Raw genomic sequence first — 20,267 nt, forward strand, 5'->3', positions numbered from 1 at the left:
TACATACCAAAGACCAAATTTTCAAAAACACAGAAGAGATCTGTTAGCTTATACTATAGTTCTAAGACCCCAGATAGGCAGAAAATAAAATGGTCCTTACTTCATCAAAAGTGAGAAAAGTCAAGATATTGCTCCCTCATGCTAGAGACCAATGAGTTGTATAAAGCAGTATTACCGATATTGAGGATTTCGTGCCCAGACTCCAGTTCCAACTGAAGCTCCAACAATGACCATTAACTTCCACAGCCATATTGGAGCGAAGACAGCCCAGTAACTCCACTGTATGATGCCATCCAAACGAAGGGCCAGCAGCACAGAGAACAGCAGCAGACAGGCATAGATGAGGAATTTACTAGGAGAAAAGTAAAACGATTAAAGAGGATTCACTTTCACAAATATGTGATACTGAAATGGGGAGCAATAAGAGCCATATTTGTCAGCATGTAAAAGGAGTCACTAGCTTAACCAATCATTTATTGAAAAGGTCTATGGGGCAGACATAATGTGTTAGGAATAAGAGAAACATAAAGAAGTCTAAAATAAGTCTCCTGCTTTCCAAGGCTTCCTCATAGAAGGAAGACCACACAGAAACATATAATACAGCATGATGTTTGTGACGAGAGCTTGGAAGAGGAAATACAGATTGTGTCTGAGGCACTCAGAAGCAGAGAGGTGGTGACCCTGGAGCTGGTTCCAGAGGGCAAGCAGAAAGCTGCCAGGCAGGAAAGGAAGTGAGATGAGGAAGTATTCCAGGCAGAAGGAACTAGCTATACCAAGACACAGAGACTGGAAAAGGCTGATGTGCTCTGAAAATGGTCAAGTTCTATCACTGACTGATTCTATTTCTAAAAAGGCAGCCATCTGTCATATTCATATGGCATGAACATTTTAGTATATGTATTATACTTTCTATGAATGAATAAATTACACATACACACATGCTCACGTCTCATATAAAAGGGAATCGCTACTGAAGATGTCCTTGAAATAATTAGAAATTATACTCTTGAGGACCTCTATTTCCAGCCTTGATTTAATAATGGGAATATAATTTACCTTCCCACCTAAATAAGAAACTTGATAGCATCTACAAAAGAACAGTTTTCAGACATTGACAACAGGCAGTGGAGAACACGTGAGAGGGAGGAAACAAAGGAGGTAAACCCCACTATTGCCGCAGTTTGCAGATCAGAGGCAGCTTCCAGGCTGCAGCAAGAAAGTCGTTAAAATTCAACCCTGTCAATAACTATATTAAATATAAATGGCCAACTGAAAGACAAAGATGATCGGATTGGATTAGTAAGCAAGGCACTATATGCTGCCTATAAGAATCCCACTTTATCTATCTATAAAGACACAGACAGATTAAAAGCAAAAGGAAAGAAAAAGTTATACCAAATAAACACTAACCAAAAGAAAGCTGGAATGACTATATTAACATCTGTTTAAGTCTTCCATTGCTGCTATAACAAATTACCACAAACTTAGCAGCTTAAAACAATGTAAATTTATTATCTCACAGTTCTATATGACAGAAGGCCAGATGAGCTTGGTTGGTTTCTCTACTCAGAACCTCACAAGGCTGAAATAAAGATGTCGGTTGGTGGAATGCTTATCAAGGGACTCTGGCAGAATCCACTTCTAAGCTCATTCAGGTTGTTGGCAGAATCCAGTTTCTTGTGGTTGTAGGACTGAGGTACATGTCTCTTTGCTTGCTGTCACCCTGCAGTTGATCTTAGATGGTAGCGGCTTCTATTGGGTCCTTGCAAATAGGCCCCTACATCTCAAAGCCAGTAACAAGCTATAGCATACTGAATCTTTCTCATGCTTGGGATTGTTTTCTCACTTCTTCTGCCATATCGCTTCTGCTTCCAGTGAGAGAAAGTCCTCTGCTTTTAAGAGTTCATGTGATGAAACTGGGTCCACCTGGTTAAGCCAGGCTACTCTCCCTATTTTAAGGTCCATAACTGTGGTAGGCAGAATTCTAAAGAAGTTTTCCAGGATTCCTGTGCCCTGATTATTCAATCAAACAGTAATCTAAGTAATACTGTGAGGGGACTTTGCAGATGGAATTAAGGTTACTAATCAGCTAACTTTACAATAGGGAGATTATACTGGATTATCCAGGTGTGCCCAGTGTAATCACATGAGCCCTTAAGACAGCAGAAGAGTAAGTCAGAGAGATGTGGTGGAAGAGAGATGAGGCAGAAGTCAGAGAGATTCCAGACTTGAGAAGGATTCAGCCTGCTACTTCTACCTTTGAACACGGAGGTAAGGAACCACGAACCAAGGAATGCAGGCAGGCTTCAGAAGCTGAGAATAACTCACAGTTGACAGCCAGCAAGGTAAAGGGGACCTCAGCTCTACAACCCCAAGGAACTAAATTCTGACAATAGCCCAAATGTGCTTGAAAGCAGATGAATCCCTGGAGGCTCCAGAAAGGAACAGAGCCCTCCTAACACTTTGATTTTGACCCTGTGAAACTAGGCAGAAGACCCATCTGAGTCATGCTGTACCCGGACTTCTGACCTAAAGAACTGAGAGATAATAAGCTTGAGTAGTTTCAGTAATTTGTCATGGTAACAGCAGAAACTAATGCTAATAAATATATCTTCAAAGTCCCCTTTGCCATGTAAAATAACATATTCACAAGTTTCAGGGCTTAAGGCCTGAGTATCTGTGTATTTGTGGGGGTGGGGCATTCTGCCTACCACAACATAAGACACAGTATATTTTTGAACAAGGACTATTTCCAGGGACAAATAGAGGCACTTCATAATGATAAAGGGGTCAATTTGTCAAGATCTAACAATCATAAATGTTTATATGCCTAATAACAAAGTTTCACAATACATGTAGAAAATACTGATCAATCTAAAAGGAGAAATAAAAAAAATCAAACTGTAAATGGAAATTAACATTCCTTTCTTACTAACAGAACACAAACAGAAAATTACTAAGGATATATATGACTATAGCAACACTATCAACCAACTTGACCTAATTAATATTAATGAGTTCTTCCCAACAAAAGCAAAATACAGATTCCTTTCAAAAACACATGGAACATTCACCAAGACAGATTGAATTCTGGGCCATAAAACAAGGCTCAACAAATTTAAAAGGACTGAAATCACACAAAGTAAATAAGCACAATGGAGTCAAACTAGAAATCAACAGTAGAAAAATATCTGGAAAATTCTCGAAATACTTGAAAATTAAATGCCACACTGCTAAATACTCCATAGGTCAAAGACTATGAAGAAAATTGAAAAATATTTTGGATTAAATAAAGGCAAAAACACAATATACCAAAATTTGTGAGATACACTAAAGCAGTACTTAAGGGAAATTTTAGCATCAAATACTTACATTAGAAAAGATATCAAGTCAATAATCTAAGATTCTATCTTATGAAAATAGAAAGAACGTGGAGGTAAGGAACCTCCATGTAAGAAAGGGAAGGAAATTTTTAAAAAGTAAACAGAAAGAACAAACTGATAAATATAAGCACATTAATCAATAAAATACAGTAAAAAGGCATTAGAGAAAAAAATCTATGAAACTAAAAGCAGTTTCTTTGAGAAAATAAGAAAATTGGTAAATCTATAGCCAGAGTAATCAGTAAGAAAGAGTAGGCTCAAATTATTAACATCAAGAATGAAAGCAGGGATATCACTACAAATCCTAAAAATACTAAAGGGATAAGTAGGGGATATTATAAACAACTTTATGCCAGGAAATTTCTTGAAACAAAGACATGGAAACTGCAATTCTAGTTAAAACTTTTTTCACAAAGAAAATGTCAGGCCATGGCAAAATCTACCAAACATTTAAAGAGGAAATAGCAGCAATTCTTCACAAACTCTTGCAAAAAAGATGAGGGGGGAACATTTCCCAATTTATTTTATGAAGCCAGCATTACCCTGATACCAAAACTGGCCAAGAAAGAAAACTACAGACCAATATCTCTCATGAACAGAGATGCAAAGATCCTCAAAAGATTTTAGCCAACTGAATTCAGCAATATATAAGGATACTACATTATGACTAAGTCTGGTTTAGCTGGGATTGCAAGATCACAATCCTGGATTAATATCTGAAAATCAGTTAGCAACCTTCGTGGTATTAGTAGGCCGAAAAAGAAAAATCACATGATCATCTCAATAGTTGTTTAAAAAGCATTTGACATAATTTGCTACCCATTCAAGGTAAAAGCTCTAAACAAATTAGGAGTAGAGAAGCATCTATGAAAAACCTGTAGTTATAATGCTTAATGGTGAGACTCAATACTTTCCCCTTAAGACAGGAAACACGGCAAGTTTGTCCACTTCAACGCATCTATTCAACATTGTACTAAAGGTCCTAGCCACAACAATAACATGATAAAAAGAAATTAAAAGAATATAGTTTTGAAAGAAAGAAGTAAACCTGTCATTATCTACAGACAACATGATTTTCTGTGTAGGAAATCCTAAGGAATCTACGAAAAAGCTAGTAGATCTAGTAAGTGAATTTAACAAAATTGAAGGATACAAGGTAAATGTACAAAAATTATTGCATTTCTATATAGTAGCTATGACAAATTGGAAACAGAAACGTAAAAATATATATCATTTACTGCAACTTTCCTATAAATTTAAAACTATTCAAAAATTAAAAGTTTATGAAAAATCCACCATTTACAATAGCATCACAAATATAAAACAGGGATAAACGTAACAACATATATGCAAAACCTATATACTGACAACTACAAAACACTGGTAGGACTGTGGGGAAGCTAATAAACAATAGAAATTTATTCCTCACAGTTTCAGAGGCTGGAAGTTGGAGATCAGGATGCCAGCACGTCTGGGTTCTGGCGAGTGCTGCCTTCTGGGTGGCAGATGGCAGACTTCTCACACCCTTCACATGGTGAAAAGAGAGTGAGCTAGCTCTCTGGTCTCTTCTTATAAGGACACTAGTTCCAACCATGAGGGTTCCACGCTCATAACCTAATCACCTCCCAATGCCCTGTCTCCAAATACCATCACATTGGGGATTAGAGTCAACTTGTGATTTTTGACGGGACACATTCAGTTCACAACTGCCTAGAAAAATTAAAGATCTAAATAAATGGAGAAATATACTGTGTTCATAGAACACTCACTACTGTTAAGATTTACATCCTCCGTGTATTAATTTCCTATGGGTGCTGTAACAAACTACCACAAAATTGGTGACTTAAAATAGCACATATTTATTATCCTGTGGCCAGACGTCCAAAAACGGTTTCTCTGGGCTAAAATCAAGATGTCAGCATGACCTACTCCTGGAGACTCTACGGGAGAATCTATTACTTGTTTTTTCCAGAGCTGTATTCCCTTGGTTCATGGCCCCTTCCTCTATCATCAAAACCAGCAGCATAAAATCTTCAAATCTCTCTGTTTCCACCACACTGCCTTCTCTTAATGTTATCTCCCTCTTTTAAGAGAACCTGTGATTGACTGCATTTATTCCCCACTTGGATAACCCCATCATCTCAAGATCTTTAACAGGTTCCATGGAAGTTGGTATCTTTGAGGGCCATGATTTAGCCTACCACACACACCAAATTAACCAAATTATTTTAAAGAATCAATGCAATACCAATGAAAATTGGAAGCCAGCAGGTTCTTCTGTAGAAATTGACATACTGACTTTAAAAGTCATAATGGAAATGCAAAGGACCTAGAATGGGCAAAACAATTCTGAGAAAAAACAAAGTTGGACAATTTATACTATGTGCTTTCAAAGCTTACTATAAAGCTACAGTAATAAGCACAATGTAGTACTGGCATAAGGATAGATATATAGAACATACTAGAGAGTCGGAAAACAGACCCACACATATTGAGTCAGTTAATTTTCCACAAAGGTGCCAAGGCAATTCAATGGAGAAATAATTATGTTTCAATAAATGGTGGTACAACTGGATAAATGAGGAAAGTATACCTCGACTCTTAAACTCACAACATATACAAAAATTTATGTAACATGGATCATAGACCTAAATGTCATATACACAACTATAAAATGTCCAAAACACATATGAAAAAAATACTTGCAACCTAGGGTTAGGCAAACATTTCTTAGATGGGATATGAAATTGGACTTCTCCAAAATGAAAAACTCTTACTCTCCAAAAGATATCTATCATTAAGAAAATGACAGCCAAGCCACAGACTAGACGACCATACTCTGAAAACACGTATCTGACAAAGTAATCTGTATCCAGTATATAAAAAGGACTTTTACAACTAAAAAAATAAGCAAACAAGCCAATTAAAAATGGCCAAAAAATTCAGAGACATCCCATCAAAGGCGGCATACAAAAAGCAAATAAGCACACAATAGATACTCAGTATTTTCAGGTGTTAGGACAATGCAAATTAAAACCACAATGAGATAAGATTACACACACACTAGAACTCTTACATATGCTGGTGGGAATGCAAAATAGTACAGCCACTTTAGAAAACATTTTGGAAGTTTCTTATACAGTTAAGTGTATACTTATTCTATGGCCCAGCAATCCCACACCTAGGTATTTTACTCAAGAAAAATGAAAACATATGTCCACACAAAGACTTGTAATCAAATATTCAAAGAAGCTTTATTCATAATTGCCACTGGTAACAACTCACATATCCATAACTGGTGAATGGTTAACCCAATTTTGGTATATCCATTCAATGGAATACTAATCAGCAGTAAAAAGTAACAAACTATGGGTGAAAAGAACAACACTGATGAATCTAAAACACACTATAAGTAAAATAATTCAGATTGAAAACACAAGATACTGTACAATGCTACTTATTTGACATTCTGGAAAGGGCAAAACTCTAGACACAGAAAACAGATCAGTGCAGTTACAGATAAGGAACAGAGAAAGCTTAGATGTTAAATAACTTGTCTAAGAGCTCAGAGTTGGGAGTCAAACCCTTTGACTCCAAAATCCTTTTAATTCAGTATTATACTAAACAAGTTTTACACTGATAAATGAACATGTTCAGAAAAGCATCTGAATAAGTATCTGCTGAGCAGCTAACGGGTCTCCACTCGGGAAGATTAAGGATAGTCTTTATACTCTTTTGCTTATGATATCTGAGTTTTCTGTAAGGTACATGTACTATTTTTGTACTATGAAAAATAACACAAGAAACTTCGATTGGAAAAAAGGGAGGAGGGTTGTAAGAAGATGGGACCTACAAAATTAAACTCAGAAGCAAGCCTCTAAGAGAGAAAACTATGCTGGGAAGACCATGAGATTCAGAGGGGTTGCTAACAAAAATATACATAGCATCACTGTGTCATAGTATTCTTACCCGTAAAGTTAGGGCAATAATATGTACCCCATAAGGTGGCTACGAATATAAGATAATGAGTATAACATGTGCTTTGTATAAAGCACTAAGTCAGTGGCTCTCAAAGTTTTTAGTATCAAAAATTTTGACGTTTAACTCTTAAAAAGGACTCCGTTTCAGTCTTAACAATTACTGAGGATCCCAAAGAGCTCTTGTTGATGTGGGTTATCCCTATTGGTATTTAATATTTCTGATACAGTGGTTATTCAAAAAATATCTACTCTTTTTTTTTTTTGAGACGGAGTCTCGCTCTGTCGCCCAGGCTGGAGGGCAGTGGCACAATCTCGGCTCACTGCAAGCTCCGCCTCCCGGGTTCACGCCATTCTCCTGCCTCAGCCTCCCGAGTAGCTGGGACTACAGGCGCCCGCCACTGCGCCCGGCTAATTTTTTCTATTTTTAGTAGAGACGGGGTTTCACCATGGTCTCGATCTCCTGACCTTGTGAAAAAACTACTCTTTAAAGGTAATAATAAACACATTACATACTAACATAAATAACATTATTTAAAAACATTTCCAAATCCAACACAAATTTAGTGAGAGCAGCAGCACTGTTTCTACAGTTTAGCAAAATTTTAAATGTATGATTTCATAGAAGACGCCTAGATTCTAATATCTACATTGACATTCATTCTGTTGCAACACATTGTTTTGGTTCAAGTATATGAAGAAAATCTGGCCTCACAGAGATGTGTAGTTTGTAGAGGACTACGTGCTCGCAAAGGAGACGTTCCGATAAGTCCTGCTCTTGCAAACGAAGCAGGGCGTTGGGGGCTTGTTTATGTGTAAACATCTTGAAAATCCAGAAAGTCAGGGAAAGGTCAGAAAAACAACAATGTGTCTTGTGACTTGGCAACATTCCACAAACGACTGTATAAAATAAACCAGAGCGCGCCATTGGAGGCGGCCGCCATGTTTGTCTTGTCTTGTGTTGTCTTGTGTGTTCATTCCTTTGTTTAGGAAACACGCGGACCCCAACAGTAGTTAGAAAAGAACTTTTTTAATAGCTCTTTCAGATAATGGTAGATATTCAACAGGACACTGAAACTCAACAAGTGGTAGTTTCTTAAAGGTTAACTGCGATGTGGAATCCGGAATCATATCAATGACCTTTTTGTACTCTGCTACACTGAAATCCACTGGTCTCTCTTATACTTTCAGTGAATCTTTTATCCCAGCATTATTATATAATACAATGTAGGTTGACTGGAAAATATTGGTTTACTGAGTTATAAAGGGCTGTCAAATGTCGACACATTTCATATACAATAGCAAAAAAATATCACATTACTTACCATCTCCACCGACTTCATCAGAAATATTTTAAGTACTAGGAGGCTGTCAAACTCATGGTAGTAGATACAACTTTTCAAAAATTCTGGTTTCCCCATGAAAGATCAAATTTTACCATTTATAAAAAATACCATGAGTTGTTTTCCTTGAAGGTTTGCTTCTTGCATTTTCAAAAAAATGTCTGTCAAACACCATAACACAAATAACCACAGTCTTGTCTGTCAGTTATCCTTCCAAATAAAAATGATACTCCATGAAAACAGCAGCTTGTAACTCAGGCACACACATTTTTCCTTAAGTCAACCACTGCATTTCAGCATACAACAAGCCTTTATGCATTCTTCTCATTTCATCACATGGAATATTAAACTAGATGTGCATTCAGGGGTCAAGATTAAATGAGATTAATATTTTTCTGCTTTATCAAGGACATTCGTAAGTGAAGCTGGCATTTTTTTTAACTGCAAGTCCAGCATGTGGTGGTGAAGAATCCAGTGACAGAAGACTAGTGTAGCTGGTGCCACTGTCCTGATTTGTGCTCTGGCACCAGCTGTTTGACGCACCACTTTTGCACCACCAGTGCCAATGTCGACCAAGGCAAAGAATGTCTTAGTATTATTATTATTTTGACTTTGCGGATACCTGGAAAGGGTCTCAAGGCCCACCTCCAAGGTCTGTGGAAAACAGTCTGACAACCAGCGTACTCAATACACATTAGTTAATATTATTAATACTCGAAAACAAAAACAGGCTTTTACAAGCTGCTACAAAGAGAGGGAGAACATTTAAAGAAACCAAGATAAAAATGACTTCATCCCTTAGACTTTGGACAAGAAGAGAGCCTGTGTCAAGGTGGGGTGGAGCAGGATTCACAAGTTAATAGAAATGGAGTTATCACCACAAATACAGTGCACAATTAGTAGAGGCAGAAGTTTTCTCTCTTAAAGCAGAGGGGAATATTCCAAAATCTAAAAAAACAGAGCCAATTTGTCAACTAAAGCCTGTGGCTACAAATATAATTATCAGAAACAATGGACTTGAAAACACACAGACTATTTAAAAGAAATTAGTGGATACAAACATTAACAAATGCTAAGATAATGAAAGACACAGGATTCATATGTAAATTAGATAATAGTACAGGTAATTTTTATCCTAAAGGATTTTCAGACTATAAATAAAAAAATAGACTGCTGGTGGTGGTTGGGGGGGTAAATGCTGTAAGCTAACTTCATTATCCTCTGTAAAAGTTTCCTTATTTAATAAAAAACGAGAATAGTGGAACTAAAGGAAAGGGAAGTACCAAAATGTTTTAAATGCTGGAAAAGTGATTATTTTATGTGGTTTTTGACATAATTTAAAGGAAACTTAAAATTTTATGTCTATTACATGGAAAATAGAAAAGAAGATAAACTTACAAAAGGACACACAAAACATAATTCATGATTCAAATACTAGGGTTAGAAAAATATACATGGGCTGAATGTTCTTTTATTAATTTCCTACTGCTGCCATTCAAAACTGCCACAAACCTAGTGGCTTAAAGAGCATAAACCTAGTGGTTTAAAAAGCATAACCCTTACAGTTCTGGAGGTCAGAGTCCAATATGGGTCTTGCTGGGCTAAACTTAAGGTGTCAGCAGGACTATGCTTCTGAAGGCTCTAGGAGAGAATGTTTCTTTGCCTTTTCTAGCTCTAGAGGCTGCCACATTCCTTAGCTCATGGCCCCTTCCTCCATCTTCAAAGTCAACAATGAAGAATGCAGTCCTTCTCATACTCAATCACTCTGACCTCCTTTTCTGTCTCCCTCTTCTATATTTAAGGACCCTGTAAATACATTGGCCCTAGCCAGAGAATCCAGAATAATCCATCTTAAGGTCAGCTGATTAGCAAACTTAATTCCATCTGCTACCTTAATTCCCCTTTGCCATGTAACAAAACATATTCCCTGGTTTCATGGATTAGAATGTGGACATACTTGGGGGTCATTATTCTGCCTACCACACCTCTATAAAAAGAAAGCTTGCTTCCTAGATTAAGAAAGTAAATCTGTTACATTCAAGAGTTACACTTGGAACCAAAGTCAAAAGTCGAACCAACTATCAGAAATCAGATGACAGAGGTTTAGCACGCCTGGATGAAGATAAGAGCAACAATTTACTATCTTTAAAATGAGATAAATTAGATTTCAAAGCCAAAAGTATTAAAATGCTAAGAGGACTAATAAGGAAAACCTAAATAACAAAAACCTAACAGCATGACCATGGAATATAGAAATAATTTTAGAAGTTTTCTTTTTTTTTTTTATTTTATTTGAGACGGAGTCTCGTTCTGTCGCCCAGGCTGGAGTGCAACGGCGGGATCTCAGCTCACTGCAAGCTCCGCCTCCCGGGTTTACGCCATTCTCCCGCCTCAGCCTCCCGAGTAGCTGGGACTACAGGCGGAGCTTGCAGTGAGCTGAGATCCGGCCACTGCACTCCAGCCTGGGCGACAGAGCGAGACTCCATCTCTAAAAAAGAAAAAATTACTAAAATACAATTGAAACATAAAAACACCTGGGCAGCTGCCAAAACAAAACTCAGAGAAAATGTGTTCATTTCAAATGTTTAAATAAAAGTAGAAAACAAAGAAAAAAAAAGAGGCAAAGGAAAACTAGTAAACTGAGTTTCTAAGAAATTTGGGGAAAAAGCCAAGACATGAAAATAATAAAAGTAAAAGTAGAAATATAGATATGAAAATGAAACTGATCAGTAATCCCAACAGCTGGCTTTAAAAAAAAATTAAACTACAAAGCTGATCAAGTAAAACAAAGTAATATAATCAGAAAATTCAAAAGATGTAATTCATACACATTCCTAGTTGGGGAAAGAGAATAGTATCTTAACTATATCAATATATTTGGAAGCAAAGTCTAAAAGGTGACTGCATAGCCAAAAGGAAACATCAAGCCTGATTTGCAAGAGAATACACAATAATGTGCAAAAATACAGTGATAAGAAAATGCATTTACAAAAATAAGTTACGGTCATAGCCTAAACTACTTTGAGTTACTTTTCAAGAAATATTCAGACCAGATTCCAAATATAAAAATAGACTGCTTAATTCTCCACAAACCTGGGAGAATTGGGAGGTTCCGGTTTAACATTAATCACTACTTCTTAAAATGCACCTTTCCAGTTACACCTTTAGAATGGATTTATTCCACTCTCATTTGAATCTGTAGTGTTAGTATATTATGAATCACTAAGTAGTGTTACCTGGTGTCCTCTCTGAAATTTATATGGAGCTTTCTGCTCAGGCTCAAATTCCCTCTCTCCAGTTTGCAGGGTTGGGAGAATAGGTAGAGAGAAAAGGAAGCAGGGAGGGAGAGAATATACATAGCAAAGGAATGATGACTCTGACTGTAAAAGTTCTCGTATCTGTTTTCTGCATATCATAAGAATGCAGCTGGACTCTTTTTAGACCTATCAGTTTTTTTCCAGTGGAAGCTGCTGGCTTCCCTGGAGCACATACACGCGCCTTAACACATGCCTGCATGCACGTACACACGCACAGGCACATACGCACACACAAACTTTGGATGGCACATCCCAGTTTACAGCTTGACAGCATGGCTCCAAATGACAACCTGACATTCTCACAAACTATCAAGGGAATTGCCCCTCTTACACCTTATTAACCAAATTTAAAGTCTTTTAGTGGAGATTTTAGCTGGTTTTATTAAGATGAAAAATGTTTAAGAGCATTTAACCAGTAGATACAAAAAAGCACAAAAGCCAAATAATAGCAGAGCCCACGCCAGTAGGAAGATCTGCATTTAAGTTCCTCAACTGCTATTCATCAGCGGTGTGGTCTTGGGTGAGTTATTTTCCCCCAGGTCTGTTTCCTTATCTGATTCCTCATATACTGATTCATTAAGACAAGGGTATGTGAAAGCACTGTGTAAATGATACATTTTACCCATTCTAGTTTTAGCAGTACTATGAAAGACAAAAGTTCTGCCACACTGTAAGTAACAATCTTGTTCAGTAATCATTGTTGTCACTATTAGGTTGGAGCTGACAAAGTATGAGTCTCCACTTATAAAGCATCTATCTCCAGAGTTCGAGGCTTTTGTCTTAAATTCCAGTCACCTTGTACAGGCATGACATATCAGGCAAAATAATTAAAAACTCAAGCTCCATATTAAAAAGCTTAACTTCTGGAGTCCTAGGAAACTATCTAAAACTCCTTCAATTCACCGTCTCTCCTGTACAACAAAGATTTCCCAGTGGTAGATGTCTATTTGTACTCAACATCCACTCATTCAGCACCTAATTCAGCACCTCCCAATCCTGGCCCTTAAAGAACACAGCTAAGAACAATGTGTGTATAATTATCAAGTAAGAGGAATGATATTTTTAAAACTAGAAATTATACATTCAAATGAGATTTCTCTCCTTTAACCAGTCCCCTTGGGAGGCAATGCAGTAATTCCAATGGTACTTCATTACTCAAATCATCTTTGAAGCTTTTTTCTTGGAAGCACCTTGAGAACCTGCAGTCTGATCTTCTGACTATCCCAAATGGTACTACATTTTCACTGAGGGTGGATTCGAATTTTGGAAATGGCAGTCAGTCAAAGCCAAGGTTAGTGAATAGGATGTGTGATCAAACTAGGTGGAACTATTTTGGTTGAAAATGATAGATGATCATAAAGCAATGAGATGGATCCTCTTATGTGATATGTAAACTGACTTTAAAGGGAATTCCAGATGAGTAACAAGGAGTATGAACGATGGAATAGGTTTATACATTCTCTTTCCCCAAGTAACTTCTTTGAATGACAACACTCATTTGGATGTATAAGCGCCACTAAGAGGTTTGTTTTAATTACTTACAATTCGTAAATAGACAGTTCCTTAGTATACTGGATCTACAATGTCATGGGGGAAAGGAGTTGCCACTTAACAAGAAATACGGCATGGCATGCAGGAAAGAGCACAGGCTTCATGAGACTGACGTGGATTTGAATCTTGACTTGGATTCTCCCTGTCTGAGAAACTTCAGGGAAGTCACAAGCTGTCAAGACTTTAAAATAAGGCTGATATCTAATTTTGCAGGGTTGTTGTAAAGATCATGGATAATGGATGCAAAGCCCCTACATTGGGCCTGGCATGTGGTGGGTATTCAAGAAGTCACAGCTATTATTAACAGCAACATCAGTAAAATCAAGACCATTTTCTGATTGTAGGTGGCTTGAGAGGACAGAACAACAAATAAGCAGTCACTTGAGTGGTAAGTAGTTCATTGACAGTACTGACAGTACACTTGTGCATTGGATACTGCTTTCTTAAAAACAATAACCTGTAAAAAACATTTGCAGTAACTAACACTATATATTTTTAATTCACACGACACATGTCATCTGCAGTGCTCGTACCACACGGACCTCTTCACTACCTGAACATACCAGGCACTATCATGACCCCATGCCTTTGTGTACTTTGTCCCTTCTGAGATACAGAAAGGGGCCAGCCCCTCCACACCTACGGGTATTTCTCATCAGGTGGGACAAGAGACTGAGAAAAGAAACAAGACACAGAGACAAAGTATAGAGAAAAAACAGTGGGCCCAAGGGACTGGTGCTCAGCATATGGAGGACCCGCACCAGCACTAGCCTCTGAGTTCCCTCAGTATTTACTGATCATTATGTTTACTATCTTAGCAAGGGGAGTGTAGCAGGGCAACAGCTGGGGAGAAGGTCAGCAGGGAAACATGTGAGCAAAGGAATCTGTATCATGAATAAGTCCAAGGAAAGGTATTGTGCCCGGATGTGCACATAGGCTAGATTTATGTTTCTCTTTACCCAAACATCTCAGTGTAGCAAAGAGTAACAGAGCAGTATTGCTGCCAGCATATCTTGCCTCCAGCCACAGGGCGGTTTTCTCCTATCTCCAAATAGAACGAATGGGAATGGTCAGCTTTACACCCAGACATTCCATTCCCAGGGACAAGCAGGAGACGGAAGCCTTCCTCTTATCTCAACTGCAAAGAAGCCTCCCTCTTTCACTACTCCTCCTCAGCACAGACCCTTTATGGGTGTCATAAGGCCCTTCCTTTCCCATGAGGTCATATCTCAGGCTGTCTCAGTGTGGGAAAACCTTGAACAATACCCAGGTTTTCTTGGGCAGAGGTCCCTGCGGCTGTCCGTAGTGCACTGTGTCCCTGGTTAATTGAGAATGGAGAATGGCGATGACTTTTACCAAGCATACTGCCTGCAAACACATTGTTAACAAGGTACATCCTGCACAGCCCTAAATCCATTAAACCTTGATTCATTACAGCACATGTTTCTGTGAGCACAGGGTTGGGGCTACAGTTACAGGTGAACAGCATCTCAAAGCAGAAACAATTTTTCTTAGTACAGATCAAAATGGAGTTTCTTGTCTTCCTTTTCTACATAGATACAGTAACAATCTGATCTTTCTTTTCCCCACAAGATACCCTTCCAACTCTCTGGTCTGATGACAACTCTACAATTTTAGCTCAAAAGTCTGGCTCAAAAGACTAGCTCAATTCAAAACCTAGCTCAAAAGTTATTTCCATTATAGACTCTTCCCTGCCTGCTCGAGACAGAACTAGTGGCTCTGCCATTTGTACTTCCAAGACATTTGTTTTCTTTCTCTGTAATGCCTCATACTCTATTGAATTCTTATTTCCCTTTCATTTCTGCTTCTTCCACTAGGCTTATGCATTGAGAGGAGGACTATATTCCATTTATTTTTGTACTTAGAGCACCTAGTACATCGCTTGGCATGAGATAGGAACCTAGGAGATGTTTGATGAATCAATGTTCTAAATATACTTTGCAAATAACTATTAGAGGCCAGGTAGCTGCCTTTAGTGAACTATATTACCAGCAATCGCATTACTTTTTCCTGACTTCAAACAAGGTACAAGATAACTTATATGGACTACAGAATGTCTTTTGAAGATGCAGCATATAGAAGTTTCCAAACACTACTGATCTCATCAGTACCCCATGCCCACATGACGGAACCCATGGAGCAACATTTCTCAGCCTTTGTTCCAGTCTAGCCCACCTGAGGGATATACCACACTCTCATCAGGAGCTCACCACACAGATGACTAAGAAGGCCCAGTAGAGTTCTCACAGCCTTCCAGTGCCACATGGCTGCGAGGGTGGAAGAGCCTTCTCTGAACCAGCAACTCCCCCAAAGTAGCAGAAAATTTCAAGGCTCCGTGGTGAGTACAGGGAGCCCACCTAATGCTACCTACTACCAGATCCCTACCACCCAAAATGCCTCAGAATCAGTTTGCCTATTCTAAGAACAGGGCTCTTTCACTGTTAGGAAGCCTCAGGCATTCAAGGAAGGACTTGTTTGTGGGTCCAGTACATCTGTTTCAGCATGTGTTAACCTGCATAACTAAAAAGCAATTATGAAAAGAAGTTCATGATCAACCAGTTCTGTGCCAGATGGAAATAGGCAGAGTGGGTCAGCTGGCAGCCCTGTACATCTGAGTGTTGACACCCGTGAATCATTCTCTGTCACTGCAGTTTCCAGAGCCTTGCCAACACGGCAATGGGTTCAGACTTACCAAGATCGAAAAGGTTGGAAAGGGGATCTGGAGCCATGACCCATGCCTTGGGACCCACCAAACCATGACAGTGACTATTTCTGTAACAAAGACATACTCTTCAAAGTAAATATAGCCATATTCTGCCTTAGTGCCATGTTATTTCCCATCTCTCCAATGGAATGGCTGCACTCTGAAGGTGGGAAGAGTGTGAGAAGAAAGAGAACCAGGCCACAGACCACCAGGAAAGCAGTGATTGAAGGCAGCAGCTCTAGATTTCTCTTATAGGCTCTGGAGAGTTATCTACTTATTTATTCAAAAAATATTTATTGAGCCAGGTACTATTCCAAGTATGTAGGCTACAATACTGACACAGTCACAACCTTGACCCCATAGAACTTAAAGTTTAGTGGGGAGGCAAGTATTAATCAAATAAGAATCCAGACAGACACAAGGGTACAAATACGTACTATGATGGAGGAGTAGTAAATACTACAGGAACCGTAGAAACAGGGAGCAGTAAATCTGGTCAGGGAAGTCAGGAGAGCTTCCCTTAGCAAGTGCCAAGTGAGGATAAATAGCAGTTCACTAGGTCTAGAGGAGAGGAAAAGAGAGGGAAACATTCCTGGTAAAGAGAACAGTAGGTGACAAGGTTCTGGGGTAGGAGGGAGATATTGAATGAATACAAAATTAGAGGCAGGGGGCAAAGCAGTAGCATCAAGGTTTGAATCCCCAGCATAAGGTAACTTCCTGTGTACACCCCTCAGTTTTCTTTCTAGCTATTGGGAAGGCCTTCCTCAGCATTCAAGGGGACTTACAGCACATTGTCAAAAACTAGGAGTGCTCAGGAGACATGAAACACTACCAGCTAAAAAAACAAATCTGATTTACCAATAATACCTGGCCAATGTCCCCTTGAAATATCTGTAAAATTAAGGAACTCACTACCTCTGGCAACAATGAATCAGGAAAATGGCACAGTATAAAAGACCTTTAAACTTTTCAGGCAGAAATACATTTTAATCCAGGTAGAATTAAGATATTGATAAATATGTTGATAATTACTATAAATCTGCTTAGATACCAGGTATTTCATTGTAATTTCATATACTAATTTTTTTTGGGGGGAAAGGGCTAAAGGAAAAAATGGTTAAAGGTAATATCAGTGCAGCACTATTTTGCTTTGGTAACTCTGTTAGCCTGTTTGATCACTTGAGGCAGTTTCTTGTGGCTTCTGAATTATCTGTCACCTTGCAAACAAGTCATGTAGCTTTCTATTTGTAAGGCACTTTGTAATCAATCATTAATTGGCCTCCTTACCCTGCTGAGAGATTATACTCATTCTACAGATAAAACAATAGATGAGTGAGTTGCCCAAGGGCACAAAACAATTCAGTTTTTACTTAACCTTCTTATCACCATCTCCAAATAGAAGACACACAAGGCTTGTCCAGCTACAGCACCAACCCTACTACCCTGCAGACCAATCCTAACCCCTTGATGCAGCAGAGGAACGGACTGCAGTTAGTTCTGTTACCTCCTCTATGCCTTCCAGGCCAGCAATGATAATGTCTGCACTGTGTTAGAGACACTGGCACTGCAGACCAGAACATGAACTCAAAGTGGAATAAGAGCACATAGAAAGTCACAATGACTCACAAGTTAAAATGTCACCATCCCTAGGGAGACTGCACCCTCAACATACAAATACTTCCCTAAAACTTCCTTTCATCCTCAACAAGCAGCCAAGACAGCGGTCCCCAGAGTTGGCCCCCATAGTACAGCACTGCACAGTACTGGAAGGCATCTTAAGTGTACAAGCCCTTCTTCACCCCTATGCTGAGACCGCCAGCATCTAAAGCACCTAGCATAGGTTACAGCACACAAATGTTCACTGAGCGCATGTCTTCCCAACTAGCAAATAAGGGAAACGCATACTCCCTTCGGAGAGCAGTGCACTTAAGTGATCAGTTAGGCCAACTCCTTATTTTACAGAAGGGCCAAAGAAGGGCAGAGAATCACCCAGTTACCTATGGCCTGGTCTCCAATCCAAGTCTTAGGGCTCAGTTTAGTTCCACAAACATTTTATATGCCAGATACGGTGGGTGGGAGGCGCTGGGGACACTGAGATGAGCAGGAGATGGTCTCAACTTCAGGGAGCTCACAGCCTGGGGGAAAGAACAGTTACAAAACAGTCGGGCAAGTGCAAGGACAGGCGCTTGAGTTCTTAGCCAGTGTTTTCTCCACACTGTCCACTGGGTGTTCCCCAGCTGGAAAAGAAGGCCAGCAATATCTACTTCCTGCAAATAAACTTGTAGTGAAGACTGATGAGAAAATGAGTATGGAAAATGATCAGGCTTACCCAGAAATGCATTATATAAGGCATTGCCATACCCTGACACTGACTCCAAGTATTCAACACTGTTGCAGGTATCCGTTCAACAAAGAAGCAAACAAGAGAGGGATGGGCATAAACCCAAGGAAAACCCCAAGGACTGCGCGGAACTGGAGGAAACAGCTGGAGTGGGGGTAGGGGTGTTGGGTCAAGTGAGACGGCCCTGACGCGGAGAATGGAGGGCCCGCAGCGGGGTAGAAGAGGATGGAACCGAGAGGAAGAAATTGGGACACCAATGAGGGACAGCAAGCAGAGAGGAATGGGGCTCCCTTGGGGCAAGACGGGGCTCGCGGCCGGGCAGGGGCTGAAGGCACCGGGCACGGGAGGAGGAAGCGGGCGGGCGCCGAGGCCGACTGCTTTGCCTGGGAACAGCTTGCACCCGCAGGGAGGTTCGGGCAGGCGCCCGGGTCCTCGGGCTGCAGCATCTCGCCCGCCGTGTCTCCCCGGAGCCGAACACCAGCAATTGCCCGAGCCCGCAGCGCGGACTCCCGGGGACGCCAACGACGCTGCCTCACCTCGGGTTGAAGTCCTGGAAGAGGCCCCTCAGGTTCATGGCGGAGAACTTCACCGCGGCGTCCTCCTCCTCCCCCGCAGCCCGTGCTGCACAGCCTGCGCCTTACAGCAGGTTCATGGCGCCAGCTCCAGCCGCGTCCCCGCTGCTGCTCCCGCTACTGCTCCCGCCACCGCCGCCGCCGCCGCCACCGCCGCCGCCGCCACCGCCGCCACCGCCCGGAGAAACCTGAACCACCGCCCCCTGCCCCTCCTTCCGGGCTTCCGTACGGCGGCCGCGCATGCGTCCGGAGCCCCGCCCAGAGCGCACAGCGCTGAGAGGCCCCCATGCCTGGGTCTGCACGCGACCCGCCGAGGAGAGGAGATGGCAGGGGGATGGAGGCTGGGAGTGAGCAGGGCCCCGAGGAAGGGGATACTGACGGGCTGAAGGCCTGCAGGAAGGGAGCGCGCCGCCGAGGAGTCTGGCGGACAGGTCTTGGCAGACACTTGTCACCTTGGCCCGCGCTACCTTCTGGAGATTTTCCCCAGTGACAGCTGAGCTCTGGGAGTGGTGACAACGAGTGAGACGTTGCGTTTTGGCGATGTCATCCCAGGCTTCACCTGTGACATCTGTCAACGACTCCAAAGTTTGGGTCCCAACTTCCCTTCCAATTCCCAAGGCAACATGTCCAGGTATGCTGGCTATTCCCAACTCAAGCTACCTAGCCCCAAAGTCACTTCCCGTCCCAACCGCCTTCCCCTCCTGGGTTCCCTTTTTCCCTTAGCAGCAGGCCTATTCGTAGGGGGATATTCAAGCAGGAGACGTGGAAATCATCCTCATTTTTCTAACCCAATTCAGAGCCTCCTTGGATCCTGTCTAAACTTTGTGGTCACTTCACACTGACGTCTGCCTCCACTCCAGGCTGCCCTCCTTACAGGTACCAGATTCATCTTCCTTGGGCAAGTCAACATCTTTGAGTCTCAGTTTTTCTCCTCTGGAGAATGGAAAGATAAAATCCTCTTTTCTAAGCGTGTTAGGAAGATTCAGTGAGATCATGTGCATAACACACTGCTTGGTACACGCTAGGTGTTCAAAGAATGCTGTTGTTATCTGGTACTC

General features: G+C 40.6%; 1 protein-coding gene across 2 annotated transcripts in view; it reads right to left on the minus strand.

Annotated features, from left to right (window-relative positions):
• The window catches only part of LOC103232723 (transmembrane protein 185A), a 33,581-nt gene extending 14,169 nt beyond the window's left edge, over positions 1 to 19,412 (minus strand). Inside the window, exons 1-2 of one of the 2 annotated variants that reach the window (XM_073013373.1) lie at positions 19,174 to 19,412; positions 176 to 352 (exon numbers count right to left, since the gene is read on the minus strand). In XM_073013373.1, coding sequence (XP_072869474.1) covers positions 176 to 352; positions 19,174 to 19,211 — 215 coding nt within the window. In that variant the 5' untranslated portion in view covers positions 19,212 to 19,412. The remainder of the gene's footprint in view (positions 1 to 175; positions 353 to 19,173) is intronic. The other variant, XM_073013374.1, reaches the window with a different exon arrangement.
• Positions 19,413 to 20,267: the final 855 nt, after the last annotated feature.

This window comes from Chlorocebus sabaeus, chromosome X (genome assembly GCF_047675955.1).
Source record: "Chlorocebus sabaeus isolate Y175 chromosome X, mChlSab1.0.hap1, whole genome shotgun sequence".
Lineage (NCBI taxonomy): Eukaryota > Metazoa > Chordata > Mammalia > Primates > Cercopithecidae > Chlorocebus > Chlorocebus sabaeus.